We start from the raw sequence: 27532 nt of genomic DNA, 5'->3' as shown, positions 1-27532 counted from the left end.
CTAAACTATTGTTTGTAGCTGTTGGCCAGCTAACCCCAAATTGCATTTCCCGGAAAAGCTGTTGTGTCAGTGGCTTCCCATCAACAATAGCACCTCATAAACCGCAGCTGCCCAAAGTCTTCAATGTAACACCTTCTTTTTGAGTCATTAGGCATCTAATAATGTTTTCTCAACCTTTTGTCCCTGATGCCAGTAGCAATATCATTTTCTTTCCCTTTGGGCTCTTAGCCTGAGACCTTCTAGAGGGCAACTCTTTTTCTTGACTTTTCAAAATACTGTGTTATATCAAAATCAATCAATCAAACAAACTGCAGGTATGTATAATGAGGTAAAAGTCATCTCTTAATGGCATCCCTCCCTTTCCACATAGAGACACACAGTCTACCTTCATCTCCATATCTTGGACCTACAACTTGGTGTTCTTTTTTTTTTTTTTTAATACCATAAACATACTACATAAACATACATAAAATTGCATAGCAATTTTTTTAGCTCATGAAAACTATACTTTCTTTACTCATCAAACTATTTTTTAATTTTTAACTTCATTCACCAATTTTCTTCATTACTCCAGATCTACTCAGCAATGCCTCACGTGATTAAAAAATATATTAACTGTCTGGGTTGTCTTTGTTTCACTGTTTTTTTTTTTAATGTAATTGAATAGATAAAACTTCATAGATAAGCATAAAATGCAGAAAATTAGAGATTGAGGAGTACTTAGTAATTATATATCTGCCTACTGATTAGTAAAGGAGGCATAGAGAGATTAGATGTCCTCTCTCAAGTCATACAGCTTCAGTTAGGGGAATGGTTAGAACAAGGCTTTCAGCCTTCCAACTTAATGCTGTTTCCACTTCCTCATATCATTAAACTCTTTCAGAATCCTCTAATCCTTTGTACACCACCTTCTCCCTCCTGGGAAAATGTCCCTAGGATTTATTGGTCCTGTACTAACTATATTTAAGAAACAGAGAAAAGCATGTCTTATCTTGCAAAGTGATAAATTGATATCACATTATAAGTTTACTGTAATAATTTTTTCAGTGTGAAGGTTGCTACCTGAGAATGAAAAACTTCATTTTTTGAAATGAAACACTTCATGAAACACTTCAACTAACATCACTGGTCTTTTCTAACTTTTCTTTAACTCATAGAATTTGAAATGTCAAAAACATTTGAATATTACCTTCCCCACTAAATTATTTACTATACTTGATGTTCCCAAACAGATTACTTTGGCACTATTTAAATTAAACATTTATTAACTAACTCATTCAAGCCTCAAAGCTACTGAGTTCTTACAGATGGCAACTGCCACAGACAAATTTCACTACGCATAATTATTAGGCGAAAGTAAGAATTTTAAACCATGGCTCCACATGATGGGAAATCAAAGAAGGAGATTCTTAAATCAGGAATGATGTACTTCACAATGATGGTGATTAGTTTTTCAGGGTAAATGTTCTTTTAGTGGCCAAGACTGTTTTCTTATTTTTTCTGTACTGCATCCATCCATCTGTTCATTCACTCATTCCACATACCAGTGACAAATACAGACCCAGGCCCTCAGAATACAACAGTTCCTGTCCTCTCTGAGCTTTAGTTCTTAGTGTACTGGCAAAGTCAAAAACACTAAATTTGTGACCTCTTTTCTCCTCCGTCAAGTTCACTGCTTTCACACTTCCAACATCCATTTTATCGTCCACCTATTTATGGGAAGCAAAAGTACCTTCTTTGTCAACAGAATTTCAGACTGTCTGGCTTTCTTCAATCCTATTGCAACCAGTTTCTGATCTTTTCATGTCTGGCTCCTTGCCCTGTCCATCTCCACTTAACTAGCACCTGCCTGGAAAGGTCTCTTTTAACCTCCTAATAATCTTAAGTAGTCAGTCTCCAGTTACTATCACATCAACCTGTCTTATTTTTATTGTAGCCTTTTTCTCTGATACTTTCTCATTTGCTCATTTAATCTCTGTCTCCTTCTCTTCCAGGAAGGCAGACAGGCACCTTATCTGGCTAGTTTGCCTCTGAATCCTAAAATGGTTCTTGGCACACAATTGGGATCAATTAAATATTTGTTGAACGAATGGATTCCTAAATGACAACTACTCGAACTACTACAGATAGTGATCCATCCTTGTTGAGTTTCTTTTACTTTGCACATGTATGAAGATTAAATCTGAATTTAAAACTAAGTCTTAAAATTAAAAACAGTTCGGAAATGTGGGAAACATCTGGCAGAGAGATAATTCTGGCATTTGCAATGATGGAAGGAAAGTTTTTCTCTGAAGTAAGCAGGTTGTTGGTCTCTATTGGTATCATCGGAAAATGCCTATTTTTGTTGATTTGCTCAGGAACTGGGAACATTTGGCATTGGGAACACAGAATGTTGTTCATTTTAAAGTGAAGAGTTATAACTTCGGGGGTTGGGAGTGGGAGAGAAAATGTCCTAAGAAATGAAGGCAGACAGGAGAAAGGAGAGGCTCCTGTCTCTTTTAAAAAAGAGTTCTTTGAGTCTTACTTAAGAGAAGCTTCCTAGAAAGTTCTTAATTTGTATGGTTTCTATATAAGCAAACTCTTAGGCCTCCCCCCCTCCCCCCCCCCAAAAAGTGCATGTGTGTCTCCACCTACTTTAGGTTCATCTTGGCCCTGAAAGTTGTGGCTACACGACAGGCTTTGGCTGCTTTCTGGAACGTCGTTCCGATCCCTTTAAAGGTGGAATCATGACGGAGGATGCGGGGGAAGAAGGCGGGAGCCGAGGGCTGGAGAGTCTCGGTTGACATAGTAACTCTTCAGCTCTGTCTCCCTTGCTCTCAGCTCCCAGGTTCCGCTGCCACCCGCCGCCCCGCCTGCGCTCGCTCGGCCCGGGAGCCCCGGCCGCCTTCTCGAGGGGTCCCCTGGCCGGACGCACCCCAGACAAGGTCCCCTTTGCGACCCGCTGCGTGGTGACTTCTCCCCGGGCCAGCGGGTGAGCCGCTTGCGGAGCTCAGCTCGCAGGGCGTCTGCGCTCCTCGCCTCACCCTCGCCCCCTGGGCACCAGTCTGCCGCGGGCCAGTCCGGCAGGTGACGCGGAACCCCTCCGCACCGGGTCCCCGCTGGAACTGCCGAGGCGCCTCCCCCAGGAGCTGGATCCCGGCCAGTCGGGCGTTCCCGCCATGAACCAGAGCTCAGCGTTCGGGCCCGGGAGGGGAGGCTCTCCCGGGGTGGCTACCCCGGCCCGCGCGCGGCGCAACGAGAGCCAAGACTATCTGCTCATGGACTCGGAGCTGGGAGACAACGGCTGTCCGCAGCCCCCCCTGCCTCCCTACGGCTACTACCCTTGCTTGTGAGTGCGGGCGCTGCGGGCAGGCCGGGGGGACTGCAGGCGGGAAGTGTGCGCTCCCCGGAGAAGACTGGGGGCTCCACGCGCGTCTCCGCACGCGTCTGCCTTCCCAGGGCCGCGCGAGCCGGGCTGAGACCCGAGTGAGAGGAGGGCGCGCGCGGATCTAAGGTTTGCTCCGGGCGAGCACGCACGGGTAGGTTTTCCCGAGAGAGTGGGACCGTGGGGTACCGACGCCACTACAGGTGATAGGTGTCTGTCGGTTTCTTTAGTCCCAAGTAATCGGGCGCCCTCAAAGAGACCCTGTGTCCCTGCGCCAAAGGCATGGTCTGGGCGGGGGACTGATTCAAATTTGCGTCCCCTGAGACTCTTAGCAACTGTGGGAGGGAAGACCAGAACTCTCGGTCCTGGGCGCAGCTCGGCGCTCCTGCCGGGGGAACTCGAGAACCCGCGCGCCCGCCCTCTGCACGCTCCCCGCCGTAGCCCTTCAGGTGGCGCGCACAGGTCCTCGGCTACCAGACGGCCGCAAAGTTCGAAGGTGCGCGTGGGAGGGGGTGCACTTACTCCAGGCATCCTCTCCCCAGCCTCCGGTTCGCCGGGTTAAGTACGAGAAATAGAATCTCTAGGCCTTCCCACCCATAGCGCGAAGCTTTTACCAAGGGCGTCCGGGGGAGGCGAGCCTGTTACAGGTGCGGGCCGGAAATTGATAATTGTAGAAGCCAAAGAAGGTCGTCTGCTGTGGACCCTGAGTGACTACGAGATTTTATTTAAGAATCTGGAGTTTCTTTTTTGGCGGGGGATGGGTGGCAGGGGCAAGCAGAGGACGGAATGAGGAAGTCTCCCCTCCCCCACACGCCTGGGACCACAAGTGCAGCTGGCAGATAGCGTGTCTGCCTCTTTGCTCCTTTAGTTGATTGGGCAGTCTGGTTTCTTGACATGTCACATCCATCCGCATGCGGTTTCCCGAGGAAAGCAGTTCTCAGTAGCAGTTCTGTAAGCAGCTGTAGAGGGGTGTGTGTGTGTGTGTGTGTGTGTGTGTGTGTGTCTCACTCTCGGGGGATGGGGGGCAGGATGGATGGGTGCACCTTCAGATCATTGGTCAGGGCTGCCCAGAGTCAAGGCCTGCTGTAGATCCCTTTCCCAGTAAGAAGTGAGCCCCGGGAAATGGTGCATCTAATTTTTCCCCTAGATAAAAGAAAAAAAAATTGGAACTGGTTCCATTCATCTACGTGCTGTATGGTTTGAAAGCATTTACTGTTACTTATTTTTTTCTTTAAAAAAAATTAAGATATATTTCACATTTCATAAAATACATCCATTTAAGTTGTACAGTTCAGTGGTGTTTAGTATATGCGCAGAGTTGGGGAAACCATCACCACTATGTTATTCCAGGACATCACCCTCAAAAGAAATCTTGTACTTGACGTTAAATTAGAAAATATTTCTGTGTCTTTTACTACAGAACTTCTCAAATTTTAATGGCATATGAATTACTTATGGAGCTTGTTAAAGTGCAGATTCTGATTCAGTAGGGTCTAGGTGCAGCCCAAATTTCTGCCTTTCTAACAATCTCTGAGAAGATGTAGAGGCTGGTGGTCTGTGGAGCACACTTTGAGTAGCAAGGAGATATATGCCAAGAAAAAATAAAAATAAATTAATCAATTCTGCATATTCTGAATGCAGCTACTTTCAAATTTGCTTTGAGGGTATGTTTAAAACATAGATGGACTTTTTCATTGACTTAGACTTAAGATCTACCCTTAAGCCTGAGGGTTATGTTTGGTAATGTTACCTGTGGGTAAGTTAAGCAACTTATAAAAGGTATATTGCTTTTTAAAAATTAGACTGTTCCATAGACAAAATATTTTTTTTCTCTTTATCACCTAATCATTCTACAGTCACTTGTTACTGTGTGGGGAAAATAATTTGACTTTAAACACTTGTGGTTATATGTTAGTAGTGAGAGAGACTAAATAAAACAATAATTGCAAGTTGTCCTGAAACGTTTCCCCAATGCTTTCTTCAAATGTGGTTTACTGCCTTATTGATTTATCTAGTTTTCACATCATCTACTATTTAGAGAATAAATATTTTTCTCCCTTCGTTCAGGAATCCTAGATCACTCTTAATGGATAGGCCTTGGCAGTAGAGAGATGAACAGAAATATTTTAATGTGCTTCAGTTCTTAATGAGCACCCCCTGTCATGTCAGAGGTATGATAGTAAATTTAAGAGTGAGCCATGTTTCCAAGTAAGACTTTGGTCTTGTCCAAATCTATTATTTCCAAAAGGTTCTTAGTTACTTTTCATCACTATTTACTCTGGCAAGGTTTTTATTTTTTCCAGTTGAATAATCAAGTAACTGAAACATTTTAACCAATAAACAATAGTAATTCACACCTGTGATGTATGAGAAAGAATGAAAGAAAATGATTTCCCTCTGGTAGAGAGTACAAATAAGAGCTTCTATATGCTTTTGGCTTGTAATTTAAACAATTGCTTGTATATTTTCCTAGAGTGAGAGGCATTATATTTGTGAAAGTGGCAATCACTAGTATACTTTAGATATGGGTACTGCCATTATCTCAAATCACTGAGATTTTTTCCCTTGTAAGATAACAGATTTTTGCAAATTGTCAATTCTGTGGGATAAGTTCTATGACTCTTGCTAAAATGTTGTGTCATAGTTCACTTATGTAGGATGATTTTTACATATATTTATGAGGCTTTTACTACTGAAAATTGTGGCAAATTATCTTGTTTGAGAGCAATTACATATTCTCAGACCTTGAGTGTAAGAAGTAACATTTTGAAGTGGTGCTTAGAAGAAAAAGATTCAAATTCTCCCTTTTTTCAACTTCTAATTGGAAATCAATTAATACAATCTATTTTCATCAGTTTGTAATGATGGTTAGCAAGAAATGTCCATGTCCTAGGAGGATCCCAGGAGTTATATCAGAGAGTTCCTTCATTTAGAACTTAAAAATGTCTCTAGTCCATCCCTTCTGAACATGGAGAAGAATTCTGGACATAAAAAATGTTTAGTGTTTCTAAATTCTCAACATCTGAAACAGTCCAACTGAAATTTCTGCTTGGAAAAGACTAATTATGAATAATGAAACAAACTGTAAACTAAAGCTCTGGCAAAACAATAGACTGAGATATTCTAAAAAAAATTATGGTTACAAACACCTAGCAGTACTGGATAAAATAATCTAAATGATTTTAACGTGGTACCCAATTTTGCAAAAAATAAAAGGGATTACCATTTGCTAAAAGCAAATAAGTTAAAAGCCAGAGTATATCCTGTGAACCGATGCTGTGGTTGCCCCAGTGATGATGGATCTGGGTGACCAGGAGGTTGGAGTCTAATGTCCATGTGAGATGGAGAAAAGCTAAGACCTTGGTTCCAGATGAGGCAGAGAGTTGGAACTGAGACATCCCTGTCCGCTGCATAAAACCAGGACCCTTATTTTAGTGAAAAGTTAGGCTAGAATAATATGCCATCAGCACAGAGTGAGAACAAGAAACTTTGTTAGTAAGAGGAAAAGGAATCTTCTCCTAAGAATTTCATTCTTTGGGCCTGAACATCGTGTGACTCTATTTTTGCTTTTGTATTTTACACTACCTAACTGACCTAGAAATCTTCAAGTTCAAAAATACTCCTGAGGCTCCTAGAAGAGTAAAACAGAAAACCATTCTGAAAGTATAGTACCAGCTATCTAGACTGCCAAGGATTTTCAAGAAAACAGCAAGCCCTGCTAAAGATATGCTCACTATAATACATGACGAAACACACAAGGAAACAATCAACTAAGAACAAAAGTTAGCAGACAGTACAGTCCATGAGGGAGCGTTAACATGCGACATAACAGCAGTATTGGATCCTTAATAACTTGAGATAATATAGCAACATGAAAGAGAATATATAAAATGAATATGTATAAAATGTTGACAGTATATAAAGAAGTTAAACCCTAACAAAGAATGACTTATTTTTAAAAAACAGACAAATAGAAAACCTGTAAGTGAAAAATATAATTTTGAAATAGAAACTCAATGGAAGGGTTAAAAATGCAGATTAGCCATGGTATAATCGATGGTAATACCTAGAATGCAGAGACATAAATAAATGGAAAATATAAACATTACTGAGTTAAGAAACAAGAAGGTAGGAGTTCCAGAAGGAGAAAATATAGAGAATGAGGGAGAGGCAACATTTGAATAGATACTGGGTGATAATTTTCCAGAAGTGATTAACTCTCATGTTTATGAAGTATAAGAATATTAGTGAGATACAGAAAAATAAACCCATTTAAATGTATTATATTGAAATTGAAGAACACTAAAGATAAGAAATATAAAAATGAACCAAAATATAAGAGATTCAAATGAGTAAGTTTTAAAATTCAAAATAAGAAAATACACTCATAGTGTATTTTGATACCCAGGTTATGCAATGTGTAGCTTATAAGAACTATGGTTTTTCTTTTACATGAAGCATTGTTTACTTTCTAGTTATTAGTGTAGTTTTTTATACAAAGTCAGTGCTCCATTGCTGGTAGGATCTCTTTAAACATGGATATGGACAAAAAGGGATTCCAAGGGTCATTAAATCATGGTCTTAGGAGAAACCCAAAGAGATTCTTAATTGTATACTTTAATTCATATTATGAAACAAAAATGACCTTTTAAAAAAATGTTTTAATGGGTCATGGATCTTTTAAAATTTTAATTGATCTCAGGATGGTTTTGGATGAAACCCATCTATGAGCCCTAGGACCCAGACTTTGAACTCTTGATTTAAGAGAGGTAACCTAAGGTCAGAGACCACAGATAAATAGACTCCCCCAACATAGCCTTCTTTTCTCCAGGCAAAATAAAATATGCCTTGAATTCATTTCTGTATTAAAAGGGAATGAAAAATTCAGACTGCAGCCTAGAAAATGTTTTCTGACATTAACTGCTGATAGAGTACACGAATCCCTTGAAAAAGTTTAGGATTGAAGTTAGAGTATGGACTCAAGCCTATGAATCACATTACATTTTTATGTGCTTGTTATCCCTCCATTATTTTTGCCTCCCTATGTCTGATAAGCATGTCTATTCAAACATCCGTTTTACTTTTTGCTCACAAATCTCTTTCTACCAGACTGTATGCCTCTAGTCCTTCATTTCTCTACTCTTAGCATAGTACCTAGCAAAGAGAAGGTATAAATTAATTTATTCCTCAACAAAGACATTATCCTCTCATCAATATTTATTCTGATAAGGAATAACGTGATGCCAGCTCTTTTCATAAAATAACATCTGAGTTCTTTAAGGAAGACAGAAGAGTGAATGTCCACATAGAAGGAGATACCCAGATCTTATATTCCAGCTGCCTGTCCACTGAGATTCACCTTCTTCTGCGGGATCTGTCACTAATTACTATGCCATTACCATGCTGCTCTCCTTTTAGCTCTAGCCCCAGACTCTTCCCTTCAAGTTCCTTCTCCTCACCTGAGATGAGGCTGTATCTTTATCAGTACTTGTCAAATGCTTAGGAATAACCAAAGAGAATTAACATACAGAGAAAAACTCCTGGCTGGCTATAACTGTCTTTCAGCTCATTTGTGGAGTCTCCTAAGGACTGACCCCTGCCTAACGCCAAGTTTTATCCAACTGGCAGAGAGTATTCTTCCCTCCCCTCCTCAGACCATCCCCAGACAATCTAGCCCTTAATAGTCAGTGTTCCATAAATTGGGAGATTGGGACGGACATACACACACTACTAGATATAAAATAGATAACTAATAATAATCTGCTGTATAGCACAGGGAACTCTACTCAATACTCTCTAATAACCTACATGGGAAAAGAATCTTAAACAAAAAGAGTAGATATATGTATATGTATAACTGATTCACCTTGCTGTACACCTGAAACTAGCACAACATTGTAAATCAACTATACTCCAATAAAAATCTTTAAAAAAGTAAAAAAAAAAAAAAAAAAAAGAAGTCAGTCTTAGCCCAGATGGACAAAGGAATACCACCCTCCTCCCTTTATCCAGTGTATGATATGCCTCTCAAACTCCATTTCTTTTTCTAGGATCTCCTTCTTTCCTGGATCATTGACATTAGGTATGTCTACTCTTTTAAGCAGAGATCCTACCACTTACCCACACAGGTATGGCTTCACTCTCTGACCCATAGGGGCAGTTACCTTAGAACACAGCCACTCAGCAGCAGTGCAAGGGATTTCCAAGTAAAATCAAGGACTCATTTCCTTATAAGAACACACTTATCAAATGAAAAATAAAATCAATCAAATAGATTATGTGTGATATCACGATTTCTTATGATATCACAAACATATGTAGTGGTTTAGAATTCAGAGGGAATGCTAGTATCTATTATGTCCTTTGAAAAAAATAGCATCTATAACCATAAAGCAAAGACTTGGACCTTGGTTAAGGGTATGCAGTTTGGAAGCTGCTGTGCTAATGGGAAAAACAAGTGTAAAAATCACCTTTGGATCTGCTTCCCCTTCTTCATTTAGGAATCAACAACTCCTCCAGCTGCCATTTGGATTAATGGTGTGTCTCTTTTAATTGACCACTTTGAAGGTCTGTGTTCTGCATGACAGAGACCATCTATTTTGTTTCTAAAGCTCCCCTGGCTCGAAGTAATCAACATCTGCTGATAACAATTTATTATCATGAAATATCTTTTTTAGGGGTCCAACACCGTAGGTTGTGGAGTTATTTCCAGATGTGCTGAAATGCCCACATTTATTCTGTAACATAATGTTTGTTTACCTCTAGGAAGACATTGAATAATTTTTTTTCTCTAGACAGTTATGTTCCTTGAGTTATAAGAAGTAAGTTGACTTCATAAGGCAATTCATCTTTGCCTTGTAGAGAGTAAATCATAAAAGGAAAACATTTTCTTGAGTCCATTCTTGTTTTTCTCCCTCTTTCATAAAAAATGCTAAATGTAATTGGAACCAGTTGGATAAAATTACCGTTTGTGATTGCTCTTTGTTTAGGAAGCTTCTGCTGGCTTTCAGGACAGGCAGAAGTGCTCATCTATATGTCAAATTTCAATTAAACTTTGGCATCTAAAACTTGGTATGCTGTTTAAGACCCTTAAGGTATTGGAATGGATTGAATCACATTTCTTATAGAATGTCCTTTTGGAGCAGCATATAGAAATGAATGTCACAAATACCCAAACAACACGTTGGTTGCAGTCTAACTATTCTCAACCTAATTCAGGTAACTCATCCAGGACAAAGAGGAGCAGTGGTACTGACTAGAGTTATTTACAGGTCAGTGCAAGTTGCTGTTTCTGGAGAGGACTTATCTAAAGTATTTATGTATATTTTTGGGGACTAACATTTTTTGAATACCTACTCTGTAGCAGGTCCTTTTCTAGTTGTCATACAAACGTAATTTGCTCTTCAGAGCAGCCACTTGGATATTTTTAATGTCTGTTTTATAAATGACCATGCTGAAGTTTAGAGACATTAAGCAATGTTTAGAAAGTTACACGGCTGGAAAGTTGTTATCAAGTGGACAAAAACCTATATATTTTAGGTAATGCAGGCTGGAACGCATAAACAGAAGGGCTGGCAGGTTGCACAGAGTCCCCTAATCTCCCGGCATCCCATATAATCATGCCTGTGCCCGGCACAGCTGGGTACGTGGTGGGTGTCCTCTTGGAGAGCACACTCACTTCCTTCTCCTCTATCTTCTCATACGTACTTGAGAAGCCACAGGTTGGCTCTGATCTACGGCACCAAGATTCCTGACCTGTGCTCTTTTTATCTAAGTTCTTCTCTGGTGAGGGAAGAAGACAGGAAGAAAGGTTATGAATAGCAGTAATATATGTGTTTCACTTCTACCTCTTCTTTCTATTGAAATCTTAATCATCCGTGAAGATCAAGCTTTATATTCCACTAATTCATTAATCTGTTTATTCATTCATCTTTGTTGACCTTATATGATTTTGTCACATAATAATGAAAATAACTAGATTTATTAGGGATTTCTATGTGCTAGGCCCTCCTCTAAGTGCTTTATACGTAACACATTTAATACTTCCAGCAAATCTCTGTTTTACTGATGTTTTAATGATAAGAAAGAAAAAAGTAAAAAAATACCACAGCAAGGAGAGGTTAAGTGACTTGCCAGGGATTACACAGCCAGTAGTTGACAGAAATGAGGAGAAAGAAAGGAAAGAAGGAAAGATTCTATCACTTATCTAGACACACAGTGAAACTAGGTCTTGAAAAACTGCCAATCTTTGTCACCAAAGGAAGACTGTGAATGCATCAAAACTAAGTAATCTGTAAATTGCTTACTAATTTTAGCAATGGTACACAAGTTGATCATGACTCTTTTAAGATTACAAAAGAGGAAGCTTTCTTTTACTCTTGATTTCTATCATGTGGATGAAATTGCTTCTTTGCTACGAAACAGGTTGTATCAGAAAAACTGACCTGACTCAAATGGTAGTGTGAAACTGGATTTCAATGCAGGATTTGCATAATGTTTAAAGCATTTTACATATCTGAAAGTATATATTGCCAGAAATCAATTACAGCGTGGATAGTTATGTTAAGATTGATTGCCTTTTCAAGGCAGATTTCATGCTTCAGTTACAGAAGCTCTGGTTGCAGCATAAAGAACATCTTGTCCTGACATGTATGGGTCAGCACAAAACCTTTGCACAAAACTGGGAAGAGTTCTCTTCATGGGAATTACTAACAAGATTATCTTGAGAATTATAATAGGATTTGGAAATGACATGATTTCTAAAACTCTTTTAAAGATTCTTTTAGGCAGTTTAAACTGTTATAGATAAAACTTATTTTTATTATTACTATGTTAAACTCTCTGAAACAGAATTTTGCATTGAATAGGTTGAAGGGTGGCAGTAGTTACTATGAAAAGCTGATTCCCGGGCACTGTAAGAATCTTCTCTTCTCCCCAGGAAAATGTTTTCTGCAGGACCCCTTTTCTTGGAGGGGCATTCAGGGCCAGACTCTGTATTTCATCTTGAAGAATGCATTAATTTCTTTCAACAAATATTTGTTTAGCTCCTTTGATGTGCTTAGCACCATATTTGGGAACCACTGATACTGTATTTCATAGAGTCCAGGGTTGTATCAATTTTAACCTGTCCTGATGTTTTATATGCCTTTGAAAAACAAAAAAAAAGTGCTGTATCAATTAAATTATACCTTGGATTTTTATATTATAACTATTGAAATAGATCTTTATACTTAATTAGGTGTAGGTTTGGGTCATATATAACTCTTACACACATATGAAAAAAAAAAAAGTCTAAACAAAATAAATTTAGTTAAGGTATTCCTAAAGCTTCTTCATATTCAGAGATGAACTTTCCTGAGTCTTTTTCAACTCAAAATTTTTGATGTCTATGTTTCTCCACACGGTCTTGTCCTTTGTGCCAAGAAGACATTGGTGATGCAGCATTTCTTTAAAGAATCCAAAGAACCATGATAGACCAAAAGCTTTCGGTGCTAGGCAGTTAAACTGACTTTGCAATTATATAGAGCTAGACTATTTTGACTTAGCAGTTCCTGAATGTTGCTGAACAAATCTGATTCACCATCATCCCCATGTATGATCCACTCTCCCCAATACACATATGCACATACACACATGTATTTGTTTCTTAGGCTTGAAAGGAACCCTTAGCTACTGTTTCCAGGATTTATTTTCAAGCCACTGTCATCCATTATGAAACTTTGGAGCCATTGTTTTTAATGCTTGTACATGCACTGCTAAAGGAAAACTGTCATGATAATGACTGACACCCAACTGGCAGCACTGATAAGCCATGTTCTATTCCAGAGAAGTTAAAGTGGGAGAATTATGTATCCTAGAATCAATGAAATTTGGTGTTTGGTGTGCTAGAGTCAGGGTAAATGAAAGAGGAGGTGAGATATGAAAGATTACAAGGCAGACAATACACTTTATTATCTGTCCAGGATTAGAGAAGTTTGAACTTTATTCTCTGACTTTAAAACACAGATAAGACTATGCCAGTCTTTTGCCTTATTTATATTAGCTTATTTGATCATCACAGCAAACTTGTGTGATGGGTAATATTATTTCTACTTGTAAATGAGGAAGCGAGTTCAGAAAGGTTAAGTAACTTGTCTAAGAATTTATGGCTCTCAAAAATCTGAGCCTGTACTTAAACTCCTATTTGACTGTTTTGTTTGTTTGCTTTTGACCCTCACTGTCTGAACTTCTTCCCCTCACTGGAATGGCAGCTCCATGAGGGTGGGGATACAGTCTGTAAACAGTGACTAGCGTTTGGTAGGGACTCAATAAATGTTTGCTGGATGAATACAATGTCTTCCTTATACAAAGTGGAAGGCCGGTAGATTGGCCTTATCTCTAAAATTCTTTTCTCTTTGGGCTTCATACAGTTTTGTGAGACTTTGCCTTTAAGATACCATGTTTTCATCTTAGCCTTTTCAGAAATACTACAGTATTGGAGTTTTGTATTCTTGCAGCGTAGGTCATTTAATGAATTCTAAGAACTTTGTGATATATCTGCTTGATCCCTAAAATTGTGCTTGTCAAATATTTTTAAATAATCCTGCAAACAAGAAAATATGAATATAAACCATTTATTTTTTTACATTGTGTTGATAGAACACTCATGGAGATTAGTCTTTTTTGTTTTTACTAAAATGGCAACAGGAAAGGTTCTTGTCTTTTTATTTAAATTAAGTTGAAAAAGTTTGTGAAAACTGAACTTCTTGTGACCAAAGCTCATTACATCCTGAGAAGTCTTAAATACTTAAATGAAATAATCCAACTTAAAATTGAGAAAGTGAGAAAAGAATGGTTAAGTAAAAATGATTTTAAAATTACATGTTAATGATACTGTAACTTTGATTTGGATCACATTGTGCAGGGCAAAACTTACACATTTAGTTGATTTTCATGGTAATCTGTCTTCTAGAAATTAGATCAATTATTCTCAAATTGTATTGCAATCCACCTTACGCTCAGACTTAGGCATTATCCTCTCTTTCTTACATGCAAGAATTTGATATACACTCACTAGAAAATTGCAGTGAGATATTACTAAAGGAATAGTGTTGCACACCGACTGATGTAAACACAGAAAAAATCAGCAGCCTCTTGTCTAAACATGTACACCAGATGATGAGGATTAAAAAATGTTTTTATCAGTGGTTTGAGAATCTGGCTATATATTAGAATTACCTGGATAATTTTTTTAAAATATAGATTCCCTAATAATTACGAGAGTTCAAATAAATCAGTATTTCTGGGGGTTATGGCCTAGGAATAATATTTTTAAAAAATTTCCCTAGTTGATTCTAATATGTAGTCAGGTTTAGAAACTTATTGTTTCAGCTACTTTAGATTCACTATGAAAACCAGAGTTCAGAACTAAACCTAATTTCAATCAAGAAAACCATTACAGTGTATTCATCCATGCAAAAATGTGAGATTAAAATTCATTTTTCTACCTAAGATCCAATGATTAGTTATTATCAGATAAATTGAAAAATAGTATATTTTAATTCAGCAGATTCTCATCAAATACCTGCTATACACAAGATGCTATTCTTGATATATTTTAGGAGCATAAGTGATGAGATAGGAGATATGCTTGATGAGATGTCAGGAGAGTAGCATGTTGTTTTATGAGAAAAACTACCTTTCCAGTTTGTTTCTTAAATCAAAACATGATGCAATAATTTTTTATTTAAATTAGAGGAGAAAGTAATTTATTTGAATTTTATTTTTATCTTAATGTTGACCTTCTTTCTGATTTGAATTATCTGTATTTTCAGAAAATATAGAGGAAGTTTGTCCTTTTTAAATCACCCAAGATTTTATGGGGTAAAATTTTCCAAAAGGGTGAAAATTTTGCTATTAAATAAGCTTATTATCACTTAACTGGATTTCTTTTTCTGATTATTATGAGATTTTGTAAAACTTTCTTGAAATTCTGCCTCCAGTGGAATAGATAATCTTCATGATCATCCTGTTACAAAACAACTAGATTCTGCGTAAAATATAATTTATATTTCTGTGCGTGTAGGAAGCAAGGGAAATCTTAACCCAACCCCTGTATGCAAACACGAACATGCACAAGTCATAGGCTTCTATCAGAGCAGCAGTGAATGCTTGAAAGGTGGAATTCCATAAATAAGGTGCTAATGTCAGCATCGTGGTCAGGAGACTCTGCCTTGGACCTGGTAATCCTCAATTAATCCAGGTCCTCTGGGTTCTCTACAAATTGGTAATCTTTAATTGTGAGTATATATTTAATTTACCTTAGATACACAAGAAAACAGCCATCCTGAGTGGGAGTAAACAGAAATAATAAGCAAGATATAAAACCCTTAAGGACTTCAATATAAGGATTAAAGATAAGAACATAAAATTACTTTGTTTGAACTGTATAAAGACATAAAGATGGAATCCCAAAAGTGAACAAGCACAAGAAAACTATCAAAAATGAGCAAGCATAATTTTAAAAGATTTTTATTGGGATATAGTTGATTTACAATGTTGTGTTAGTTTGAAGTAGGTGTACAGAAAAGTGAATCTGTTATATGTATACATATATTGACTTTTTTTAGATTATTTTCCCATATAGTCCATTAAAGAGTATTCAGTAGAGTTCCCTGTGCTATATAGTAGGTCCTTATTAATAATCTATTTTATGTATAGTAGTATCTGTCAATCCCAATCTTCCCGTTTATCCCTCACCCTTTGCCCCGTGGTAACCATAAGTTTATTTTCTGCATCTGTAACTCTGTTTCTGTGTTGTAGATAAGTTCATTTGTAGGCTTTTTTTAGATTCCACATATAAGTGATATCATATGATATTTGTCTTTCTCTGAGCAAGCATATTGAAAAAAATGACAAGACAACAATACAGCTTTCAGAAACAAAAAACAACAACAAAAAACTATTGAAATAAAAGTATCAATGGACCAGAGTTATTCATGGAAGATTAAGTGCAGCTAGCAAGAGAATTTATAATTTGGGAGATAGATATTAAAAAGTTTCTCAAAATGCAATACAGAAAGATAAGAAATGTAAAATGAGAGAGGTTAAGAGATATAGAGGCTAGAATTGGAAAGACCAGTTTACATATATTCAAAGCACCATAAGCAAAGAAGAAAGGGAATGTAGTTAAGAAACAATTAGAAAAATAATGGCTAAGTTTTTTTCAGAATTGATGAAAGATATGAAGCTACAGAGAAAGGAGCCACAACACATGAAATAAGATAAATAAAAAGAAATTCACAGCTAGATACAAGGAACTGCAACTACATTATAAAAAAATTATTTAAAAATATCTTATAAGCAGCCAGAGAGAAAAATACAGATTATGTACCAAAGAAAGAGAATTTTCTTCCAGCAAACATCTCAACAGTAAGAATGGAAAGCAGAAGATAAGAGAATGATATATCCAAAGTCATATTAATATTTTGTACTCAGGAACAGTCCCTTTCAAGAAAGAGTTTGAAATAAAGACATCTTCAGGGAAAAAATATAAGAAGAGTTTATTACCAATATACTTACATGAAAAGAACTTGTAAAGGATGTACCATACTTCAGAAAGATGGAAACTTATCCTAGGATGATGGTCTGTGATATTAAAGGAATGAGAGCAATGAAATTGATAAACATGTAGATAGCATTAAATAGCCATTCTCCTATAATATAGTTGTGTTTAATTTGTGTTTTAAAAAAAGGACAGAACTAAAGTACTGAACAATTTCATGTAAACTGGGAGGGAATTTTCAGACTTAAAAAATTCTAAAGTCCTTATGTTGCTTGAGAAGGGGTGGGGCTTAAATTAACTACATTGTAAAATTTCAAAGGAAGGCCATACAAGAATAGAAATAGAGTATATAACTGTACAAATCGGAGAGGGAAAATAAAAAGAAAGAGGAAAATGAATGGACAGAGAACTTGAAAAAAAAAAGCAAGCAAGAAAAAAGCCGCCTAGAAAAAAAACTAGGATAAATTCAAAGCAAAAGTAAGATGGTAGAAACAAGTTCATATGTATCAGTTATGATAATAAATATAAACTGACTAAATTCACCAGGAAAAATTCCCAGAGAGTTAGAGAATAGATTTTTCTTAATCTAGTTATTTTTCATTTAAATATGAGACATACGTAAAAAATAAGAACATGAAAGACTGGGAATCAAGACAGCAATAAAGATGTATCTGGCAAACACAAAGAGAAATATTGGTAGGTATAATAACATCAAAGGAAACAAATGTTTTAAAACAAAAATCATTAGTAGGGAAATAGAGGCAACAGCAAAATGATAAAAGTTATAATTCATCTTGCGGGTATTGAAGTTAAAAATTTGCATACCCATCATAATGTAGTCTTAAAAATATAAAAGTGAAGATCGAAGGAACTGTAAGAACAACACTGACAAATCTGTCATCATAGTGGGAAATCTCAATTTTTGATAGGTTGAGCAAATAAAAACATTTAAATAAGAAAAACTTGAAAGTAAAATTATCAAACATTATTTATTGGACATATATGGAACCTGGCTGTTTAAATAATATCCACTTTTTTTCAAGCACATGTGAAACATTAAAATTTGTTGAGATAACTTTATGGTCTAACACATATAAATGTTACTAAAGAATATATATCTCATAGAAAGACTATCCTATCATGATACATTTGAATTAGAGATGAGTAACAAAAATAAACTGTTCCCATCAACTTAAAAATGTATATATATAAATAAATAAATAAATAAATAAATAAATAAATATATATATATATACACACTCATACACACACATTTCATGGAGCAAAGAAGAAATCATAATAGAAATTTTAAAATACTTTAAAATAAATTACAATGAAAATAGCAAATTGTAATAGTGGCAGTAAGATTTGGTACTTAACCTTAAATGCTTAAATTAGAGGAAACAAAAGCTAGCAAATATTTTTATTTTGATTGTTATTTTTTGTGTGTGTTTATTCTCTTCTGTGCTCTCTCTTTTCATAAATTGAACACTTAGCTAATGAATAAAATCAATCTAGTTATTTTTCATTTAAATATGAGAGATACCTTAAAAATAAGGACATGGAATAAAATTAAAAAACAATAAAATAATGGAGATCAACAAATCCAGAAGTTTATTATTTTCAAAAACTAAGAAAGTAGAAAAGGCTGGTGAGACTTATCCAGAAAAGAGAATTCACAGATAAACAATATTAAGCATGAAAAATAGATATATTCACAGGTACCTGAAAGATTGAAAAAAGTGATAATATGGAATGATAGAACATAATAACAGTTATCAGAGGTTGAAAAGGTATGATAATAGACCAAATTTATGCCAACAATTTGAAAATTTAAGGCACAATGTTCAATTTTTAGAATAATAGAACATATCAAAATTGAATCAAGAAGATTATATAAAAATCTTCTCATAAAGAAAAGACACGCTCAGAGAGTTTTATAAATAAAACAAATTTCCTAAGGATAGATCACTTCAATCTCACACGAACTCTTATAGGGAAACCACTGTAACCATGATACACAGTCCAAAACGAGTATAAGGAAAGAAAGTTATAAGACAATTTTATTCATCAGCATAAATGTAAAACTTTCTAAACAAAATATTAGTAAACCAAGCCCAGCGGTTTTATTCTAAGTAAATAATCTAATTCGTCAGATCAATAAATTGAAGGAGAAAAGATAAGATATATGATCATCTCAATGATAAGTGAAAAAGCATTTGATGAATTTCAGTATTAATTCACAGTAAAGCTCAATAAAATAGGAATATCCCCACATCTACATGAAAATATTCTGACACATTTCTTGTAAAATTCAAGAGTAAGACATTGATAACCACATCACTGCTTCTATAGTGTGTCCTGGAACCTTAATAAGCACAGAAGAAAAGAGAAAGAAATAAAAATGATAGGTTTATAAAGGAAGAAATAAAACTGCCATTATTATTTATTTATTTTTTTTAGAAGTAAGGGCTTGATTTATTAATTTTATTTATTTATTTTTGGCTGTGTTGGGTCTTCGTTTCTGTGTGAGGGCTTTCTCTAGTTGTGGCAGGCGGGGGCCACTCCTCATCGCGGTGTGCGGGCCTCTCACTATCGCGGCATCTCTTGTTGCGGAGCACAGGCTCCAGATGCGCAGGCTCAGCAGTTGTGGCTCACGGGCCCAGTTGCTCCGTGGCATGTGGGATCCTCCCAGACCAGGGCTCGAACCCGTGTCCCCTGCATTAGCAGGCAGACTCCCAACCACTGCACCACCAGGGAAGCCCAAAACTGCCATTATTATATAAGTATTGTAGCATTATTTATAATAGCCAAATCAACCTAAGTGTTCATCAATGAATGAATGGATAATGAAGATGAGGTGTATATGTTTAATGGAATATTATTTAGCATGAGAAAGAAAGAAATCCTGTCATTTGCAACAAGAGGATGGACCTTGAGGGCACTATGCTAAGTAAAATAAGCCAGGGAAAGACAAATATTATGCTGGTATCACTTATATGTGGACTCTAAAAAAAAAAATCAAAATTATAGAAACAGAGTAGAAAAGAGGTTGCCAGAGGATAGCGGGTGGGGAAATAGGGAGAGGTTGGTAAAAGGGTACAAACTTTCAGCTATAAGATGAAAAAAGTCTGAGTCTGAGAATCCAGTGTAACATGGTGACTATACTTGATAACATTGTATTGTATAATTGAAATTTGCTAAGAGAATAGAATCTAAATATTCTCATCAAAAAAAGAAAAGATAAATATGTAAATATGTGAGGTGATGGATATGTTAATTAACTAGATGAGGGGAATCCCTTCACAATACATATGTATATCAAATCATCACGGTGTACACTTTAAATATCTTATAATTTTATATGTCAGTTATACCACAATAAAGCTGAAATAACAACAACCAAAAACCCCTGCCATAATTAGCATAAGATTGCATAATAAAGCCCCCAAATTCTGCAGACACATATTACAAATAATAAGAGAGTTTAACACATTGTTCTAAGATCAACATATAAAATCAGCTACATTCATTTATATTAGCAATGGGCTGTTAGAAATTACAAAAATTACTATTCACTGAAAAAACAATACTTAAGACATCAGTAATAAATCTAGCCAAAAATGTGTATGCTTTAATGGAATAAAATTTAAAATTATACTGAAAGATAAAAGGTTGTTCATGTAAATGCAAATATACTAAACCATCTTCACACATATTAAAACTTGATATTTTAATGATGTCAGCTTTTTTCCCAAATTAATCTATAAATTAACTATAATTTCAATGAGAATTGCAAGATTTTTTTCTTTCCAGAAGATTGACAAGTTGATTCTAATATTTATACATATGTGCAAAGAACCAAATTATAGCCAATGTCCTGAAGAAGAATCATCTGGAGGGACTTATCAAATATCAGAATACATATTAAGGTTTTAATAATTAAGCTGGTATGACATTGCTGTGATAATAGACTAATTGATTGAATTAAATTTATATGAAAGAGGTGGCTGGGCAGATCAATGAGGAGAAAGCTGATCTTTTCATTAAATAGTGTTAGAGAAATTGGATATCCATATGGGGGTAGAAAAGCAGAAATTGGATCTCTACCTCACGTCCTACAACAAAAATCCACTACAGATGAATTTTTAGAAGCAAAACATCTGTCTCTGTTTTCTTCTAAAAATTTTAATGACTTGGGGTAGAAAAAGATTCTTATGGCACACAAAAAAGTCACAAAACATAAATCATAAAATTAATAAATTTAATCTATAAAAATTAAGAAACTCTGCTTACCAAAAGATACCATAAGTAGAAAAGGAAGACAAGATTACAGACTGGAAAAAGATACTGACAGCATATAAAATACTTGACAATATATAAATTCTCTAAAAAATGGGCAAAGACACACACAGCTTTCTCACAGCAGCAGAAACACAAATGACCAATAATCATCCTTAGTCATATTAATAATCTGGAAAATGCCAAAACAATCACAAAGAGATACCATTTGACATCCACTAAATTGGCAAAAAATAAATGAGCTCAATAAGATTAAGTACCTATGATGATGTAGATCAATGAAACCATATACCCAGCATGTAGGAGTATACATCAAAGGGAAACAACCTTGTTAGAAAAAGAATTTGGCAAAACTTAGTAAAGGTGAAGATGAGAATACCATACAACCCGACAATTTCACTCCTTGGCATATACCTAAAGCAGTGGTCTTAATGTTGTTCAGGTTGGTTACCCTAAAAGAATGTTAACATCTGAAAGTTTTCATCATAAGTTTAAATAGTTGCAAAGAATGTAATTGCCAGTATATTGTGAAATTAATGTTTATAAATAAAATGGATCCATTACTTTTAAAATTGTATTTTCATCACCATTAATTAAAAAATATATATGTTCTCGTCACCATTAATTTAAAAATATATACTTTCTTTAATTAAAATTTTTTACTTCCTTTTACTTGAAATCATACTTTTACATAACTTAACCATCATGTCACAACATATTTTTTGAAGGCTTTTTATTGATGATCCTATAAAAGTTTCCTGAAACAAAAGAAAATCTATATAAAATTTTTAAATTAAAAAAATTATTCTGAGTTATTATTACAATTAATAATTACAACAACAACAATAATAGCTAACACAGACAGCATTTCCTATGTGCCAGGTACAATTCTAAACATTTTTTACATATATTAACATATATAATTTTAATTTAATTTACATTTTTTATGTATATCATTTAATGCTTACAATAATCATAAAAGGAACTTATCATCTGCACTTTACAGATGAGGAATTTGAGGCACAGAGAGATTAAGTAACTTTCTCAAGATTTCACAGCTAGTTAAGTCGTGGGTTCAGGATTGGATTCTAGACATTTTGGCTCCAGTTTTCAGATTTTTTTTTTTTGATCAAAACTTCATATATTTTGATCAGTACTATTACAGTTTATTTTTTGTTTACTAATGACTGGAAATGCATCTCCTAAAAAGATGAATGGGGACACTTTTGGTGCCCTAATTAAAAGAGGCTTAGTTTGAACTTTGGGACATTTATTTAATGTTCAAGAAGTCTTTACACCTTAGGGCAATGCCAAGAATGAGTGAGAGTTGTGCTTTTCCTTTGCAAAGTGAGAGAGGGGAGATTGTGGAATGAGCGGTGGGAAAGATGAATCAGTATGACTAATTGACTACAAGAGTATTCTGAGGGAAATGTAAGGGAAGTTTTAGAAAAGAGTACATGTAGATATGGAGGATTTTAAAATAGATTTCAGTAAAACTATTTCTGTCCTTGCACCTTTTGCAAAGTCGTTGTGTGCTCCATGGGTAGGGGTGCTCCAGTTTAAAGACAGAAGCCCTAGATCAGGGCTTCTCAAAGTGCATGCCCAGCATCACCCTGCAGCTTGTTAGGAATCCAGATTATCAGGCCTTACTCCAGACTGACTGAATTAGAAACTGAGGGTGGAGTCCAGCAGCCCGTGTGGTTTTTATTTTTATTTTTTTAATGTGCAGCCTGACTTTGGACCATTGTTCTAATTGCCATAGACTCTACACAGCTCTCAGGGCATGATGCTATTTTGTGCTATCGTTATGATTTCATCCAGTTGAAAGCATCACCATTGTAAGATAAAGTCCAATTTTAAAGATCTCAAAATGTAAAAGAAATGGGTGTCTTTGATTGAATGAAGTATTGCCTTGCCTTGCCTTGCCAGAAGATTTGTCCTATGTGAAGGAAAGAATTGTGGCTTCCTCCCCACTGTGTTCCTCTCACCCTTCAGTACTTAGTTACGTGGGAGGTGTTGAGTAAAGACTTGCTGAGTGCACATCAACATTAGGCTGCTTTGTTTATTACATGTTCTCTGGGTTCTTACTTTTCTCTTCCCTTTTCTGCCCGGACAAGAGCCTCATCCTGAGGAAATAGTAGATGCTCAATAAACATTTGTGGATTCATTGACCGATTATGAAAGGAGCCGTAGGCTGGTGTCAGGAATTGGAGTCAAGTAGGAATTGAGAACTTGGTGGTGTCTTTGCTATGGAAGAAGGGAAATAGCCACTGCTTCTATTCCTGGACAGTGAGAAAGGGGAGAGTATCCTTTGCTGTGAGAAATATGGGGTTAGAGTCAAGAGAGAAGTCTCTGATTAACCAGTATTTGTCTCTCCATTATCTGAACTCATGCTGTTTGACTTTTTTCCCCTTGTATCTTCACTAGTGTATAATCTCAGTGAATGAGGGACTTGGAGACCCTTTCTACTATATTCCTAGTGCCTAGAATGGCACCTCTCTCATAGCAGACAATCAATCAATATGTTTCGAATAAACAATTGAATAATGTGTCAATTGAGATTTACTAAAGCCTGAAAGGAGTTTTGATGTGTGGAAAATTTTTTACAATAATTAATGTTTTAATTTTATTAATGTACATTGAGTTGCAAAATTTAAACCCTAGTGTTTCTCAAGCTTTTATTTTTAAAAAAATTATTTTGTTATAATTGACATATAATATTATATTAGCTTCAAGTGTACAGCATGATTTGGTAAGTATATATATTGCAAAAGGATCACAGTAAGTCTAGTTAACATCCATCACCACAGTTACAAATCTTTTCTTCTTAAAAATCTATTTTTTTAGCAACTTTCAAATATATAATAGTATTATTGACTATAGTCACCGTGCTGTACATCACATCCCCAGGACCTATTTATTTTAGAACTGGAAGTTGGTACCTTTTGATCCACTTCACCCATTTGCCCACCCCTCACCCACCTCCAGTGGCAACCACCGGTCTGTTCTCTGTCGCTATGAGTTTGGTTTTTGTTTTTGTTTTTTGATTCCACTTATAAGTGCAGCAGCCTGTGTTTTAACAGGCTCTCCAGGTGATTCTAATACATGCTAAATTTTGAGAGCTACTACCCAAGAGAAAATTTTACCCATGTGCCCCAGAATATACATACAGGAATGTTCGAAACATTGTTTCTAATATTGAACAATTATGCAACATTACTGAGAAGAAATTGTAGGCTGCCTGTAGGCCTGCGGAGTTTGAAAACAAATTAACAGCAGAGGGTATTAGCAGAGCGGAACCACTCAATTTCCCTCACATTAGATTCCTGATGGGGGTGCGGGGTGCGGGGGAGTTCCTTGGACCCTGGCAGTGTGTGCGTGGATAGACATTCTCCATTTCTATAGCTCCATTCAGTAAACAGTATATGTTTGCCCTCTTTTCCCAGGCCAGGCCACCTTTTCCTTACTCTAAATGTACAAGTAGAAAGTGGAGTAAAGAAGGTAAATACTTAATATGAACCTAGCAGGGCATCCCTAGGCAAAAGCGTGAAGAGGCCCGATCTGCTCTCACCTTCGCTCTTCATCCTCTCCATGCTCACCTCCTCCTAGGCTGTGCTTCGCTTACTCAGTTATGCCAGAACCTGTCTCTCCTCCCGTCCTGTCCTCCTCTCTCCTCCTCCCTCCAGCTTCATTTCCATATATCTCACCTTCACCAACCTCACTCCATTCATATTTGACTTTTAAAATTCATTAATTCAACAAATGTATGGTGAACAACTGTTATGCAGTGAACCGTGTACTAGGAACAAGAAACTAAAAAGGTGAACGAGACATACATGATGCTGGCTTATGGAGTTGAGATTTTAGTTATGGAGATAACCAATTATCAGCTTTAAAATTCTGTAACGTTTTCCTACCGAAAGTCTAATCACCCTTCCATTCTCCTTACAATTAATTTTCCTGATACATCAGCCCACCCGCACATCCTTGTAGACACATGGGGACGAAGAGAGGCATCATAGTATCCTCCGCATTTCGTACAGCATCTGGTCCAGATGAAACCCTCACTCCATGTTTAACGACTGCCTGACTCAACGTGTTCTTGTCCTTATTCCATTCCATTCCCTTATTCCATTCCAGTCTCTGTTGTACTATTATTATTATTATTATTATCAGTTTCTAACACAGCACTGTGGAATAGAACTTTCTGCAGTGGTGGAAGAGTTCTATATCTGCCCTGTCCAATATGTCAGCCACTGGTATTGAGGTCTTGAAATGTGATTAGTGCAACTGAGAAACTGAATTTTTAGCTTTATTTAATTTTAGTTAATTTGAATTAAAACTTAAATTGCTACATGTGGCTAGAGGCTACCATATTGGACAGTGCTGTTCTAACACCTTTACACAGGTTAGTTTTCCAGATTTCTGGCAGAGGACACTTTAATAAAAAACATACTATGTGGGGGACATTGTCTTGAGCATTTTACACCTCTTAGTTCATTTAAACCTCACTATAACCCTATGAGGTAGGGTTTAATGGACATCCTTGCAGTTTAAGATGACACGTTTAAAATAAAATTCTCTCATAATGACGACTTGAACCGTGCCACTCAGTGGGAGAATCAACAGAACATGTAGGATCTTATTTGGAATTGACCTTCTTTAATTTTGTTCCTATTTATTTTTAAATTTTCTTTTTGTTTCATTGGAAAGATAATCTCAGGTTTAAGCAAGTTTTACAAGTTGCTTTGTTGTCATAAAACTGAATGTGTACACAAAAAGGTGTTTTTTTTGTTTACATAGATTTTTTTATGAAGTTATTATCGATGTGACCTTTTCACAACCACTCAAGTGGAGTCTTTTATCATAAATACCCAGAAGGCACAGCCTATTTTTATTTTTATTTTTCCTATGAGCCACTTCAGATGCTCAGCACATCCCAGCCCATCCTCTCCTTGCCTCTTCTTCAGGACCCACACCTACTCTCCCCGCCATACCCATGGTCACACAGCATACCTTGCAGGCTCCAACTGAACCAAATTTACCTTTCCCAGAGACCACACCTCCACCCACTGTTATCTCCGTATAGGTTAGGAAATATAAGCTGACACATCTAAAGTAACTTTCCCAAAGTCACACATAGGTAATTGTCAGACCTGGGATTCAAACCCAAGCAGTCTGACTCCAGAGTCTATATTCTAAATCCTTACTCTGTACCCTCTAGTAAGATATTTTTAATACCCACTTCCAATATCATAATCCAAAGAGTCAAAAACAAGGACAAAGGCACATTTCTTACTACATTTCAACTCAAAATAGTAGGTAGCTGCCTACATACGGGTATGAATTGCATTATTTAATTATGCAAACTAGGATTTTTGGTAGGAATATCTGGGACAAAATTTAAACCACTTATTCTAAAATTTCAGGTTGTACAGAAAGAAGCATTTTCATGAAAGGAGTAAAAAGGAAAGAGAAGAGAGAAAGAATTTTAAAACACATGATTTGCAAAGGGATTTACCCTGGCAACATTTTGGGACTCAGGATGAAGTCATAGCTTCTTGAATTTAGGGAGTGCCCCAAAATGATCATTACTAAATATATGATGGCTCATTCACATCCTAACAAATCCCTTGAAATTGGGTGATTTCCCCTGGCTTCTTCCCTTCCTCTTTGTACCTTTTCCTTTTTCAGTTCTTTATTTTTAAATTTCTTACTTTTCTTCCTCTTCTATGACCTGACCTATCCATTTTCAGGAGGGTTAGAGGAGAAAGAGAAATCAGAATTAGGAACCACTCATAGTCCAAGCAGATTTGGAATTTTAGTATCTCAAGATGTTTATTTTACCAAAGTTTCACTTCACTCATCTTGGCAACTGAGGCCATCTTTTTGTGATGTTATGGTATATCTTAGACATTTGTGAGGTGTGCCCCAGGCAACTCATTAATAACGAGAGTTAAAGGACCAACATCTTAAAGGAATTTGCTTTTTTTTTTAAATTAAATTTTAGGGGACTTAAGGTAATCCCTAGAATCCCCTGATATTGACATGCCTTTTCATATGTTTTCCTGAGTGGAAGAGAGAGAGGAGTGAGGCTTGTGTATAACCCAGCCTGTACCATCTATATCCAGTCCAAGGAAGCTTCTCTCCCTTTTGATATTCACCAGCTCAGGTGTAGAGTGGAAGGATAAAGGGATGAGAGCCACTGATCTCGAATGTACTCAAGAGTCTGCATGAAAGTTAAAAGAAAAAAAAGGGGGTGGTGGTTCTGAGTAAACAAAAGAGTTGGCATGAAGCTCATGCATACCATTTATGAGTGCTCA

General features: G+C 36.3%; 1 protein-coding gene across 5 annotated transcripts in view; it reads left to right on the top strand.

The window, feature by feature from the left end:
• The first annotated feature begins 2769 nt into the window (after positions 1–2769).
• TRPC6 (transient receptor potential cation channel subfamily C member 6) overlaps positions 2770–27532 on the top strand; it is a 124663-nt gene continuing 99900 nt past the window's right edge. For 4 of the 5 annotated variants that reach the window (XR_009009335.1, XM_057553754.1, XM_028168785.2 and 1 more), the window contains exon 1: positions 2770–3328. Coding sequence is in view for 4 of the 5 variants with exons in the window: in XM_057553754.1 (XP_057409737.1) it covers positions 3159–3328 (170 nt within the window). In the remaining variant the exon portion in view is untranslated. The remainder of the gene's footprint in view (positions 3329–27532) is intronic. The other variant, XM_007191211.2, reaches the window with a different exon arrangement.

The sequence above is a fragment of the Balaenoptera acutorostrata genome, chromosome 9 (genome assembly GCF_949987535.1).
Source record: "Balaenoptera acutorostrata chromosome 9, mBalAcu1.1, whole genome shotgun sequence".
Lineage (NCBI taxonomy): Eukaryota > Metazoa > Chordata > Mammalia > Artiodactyla > Balaenopteridae > Balaenoptera > Balaenoptera acutorostrata.
The sequence above is the reverse complement of the archived record's forward strand: the minus strand, read 5'-3'. Positions and strand labels throughout refer to the sequence as shown.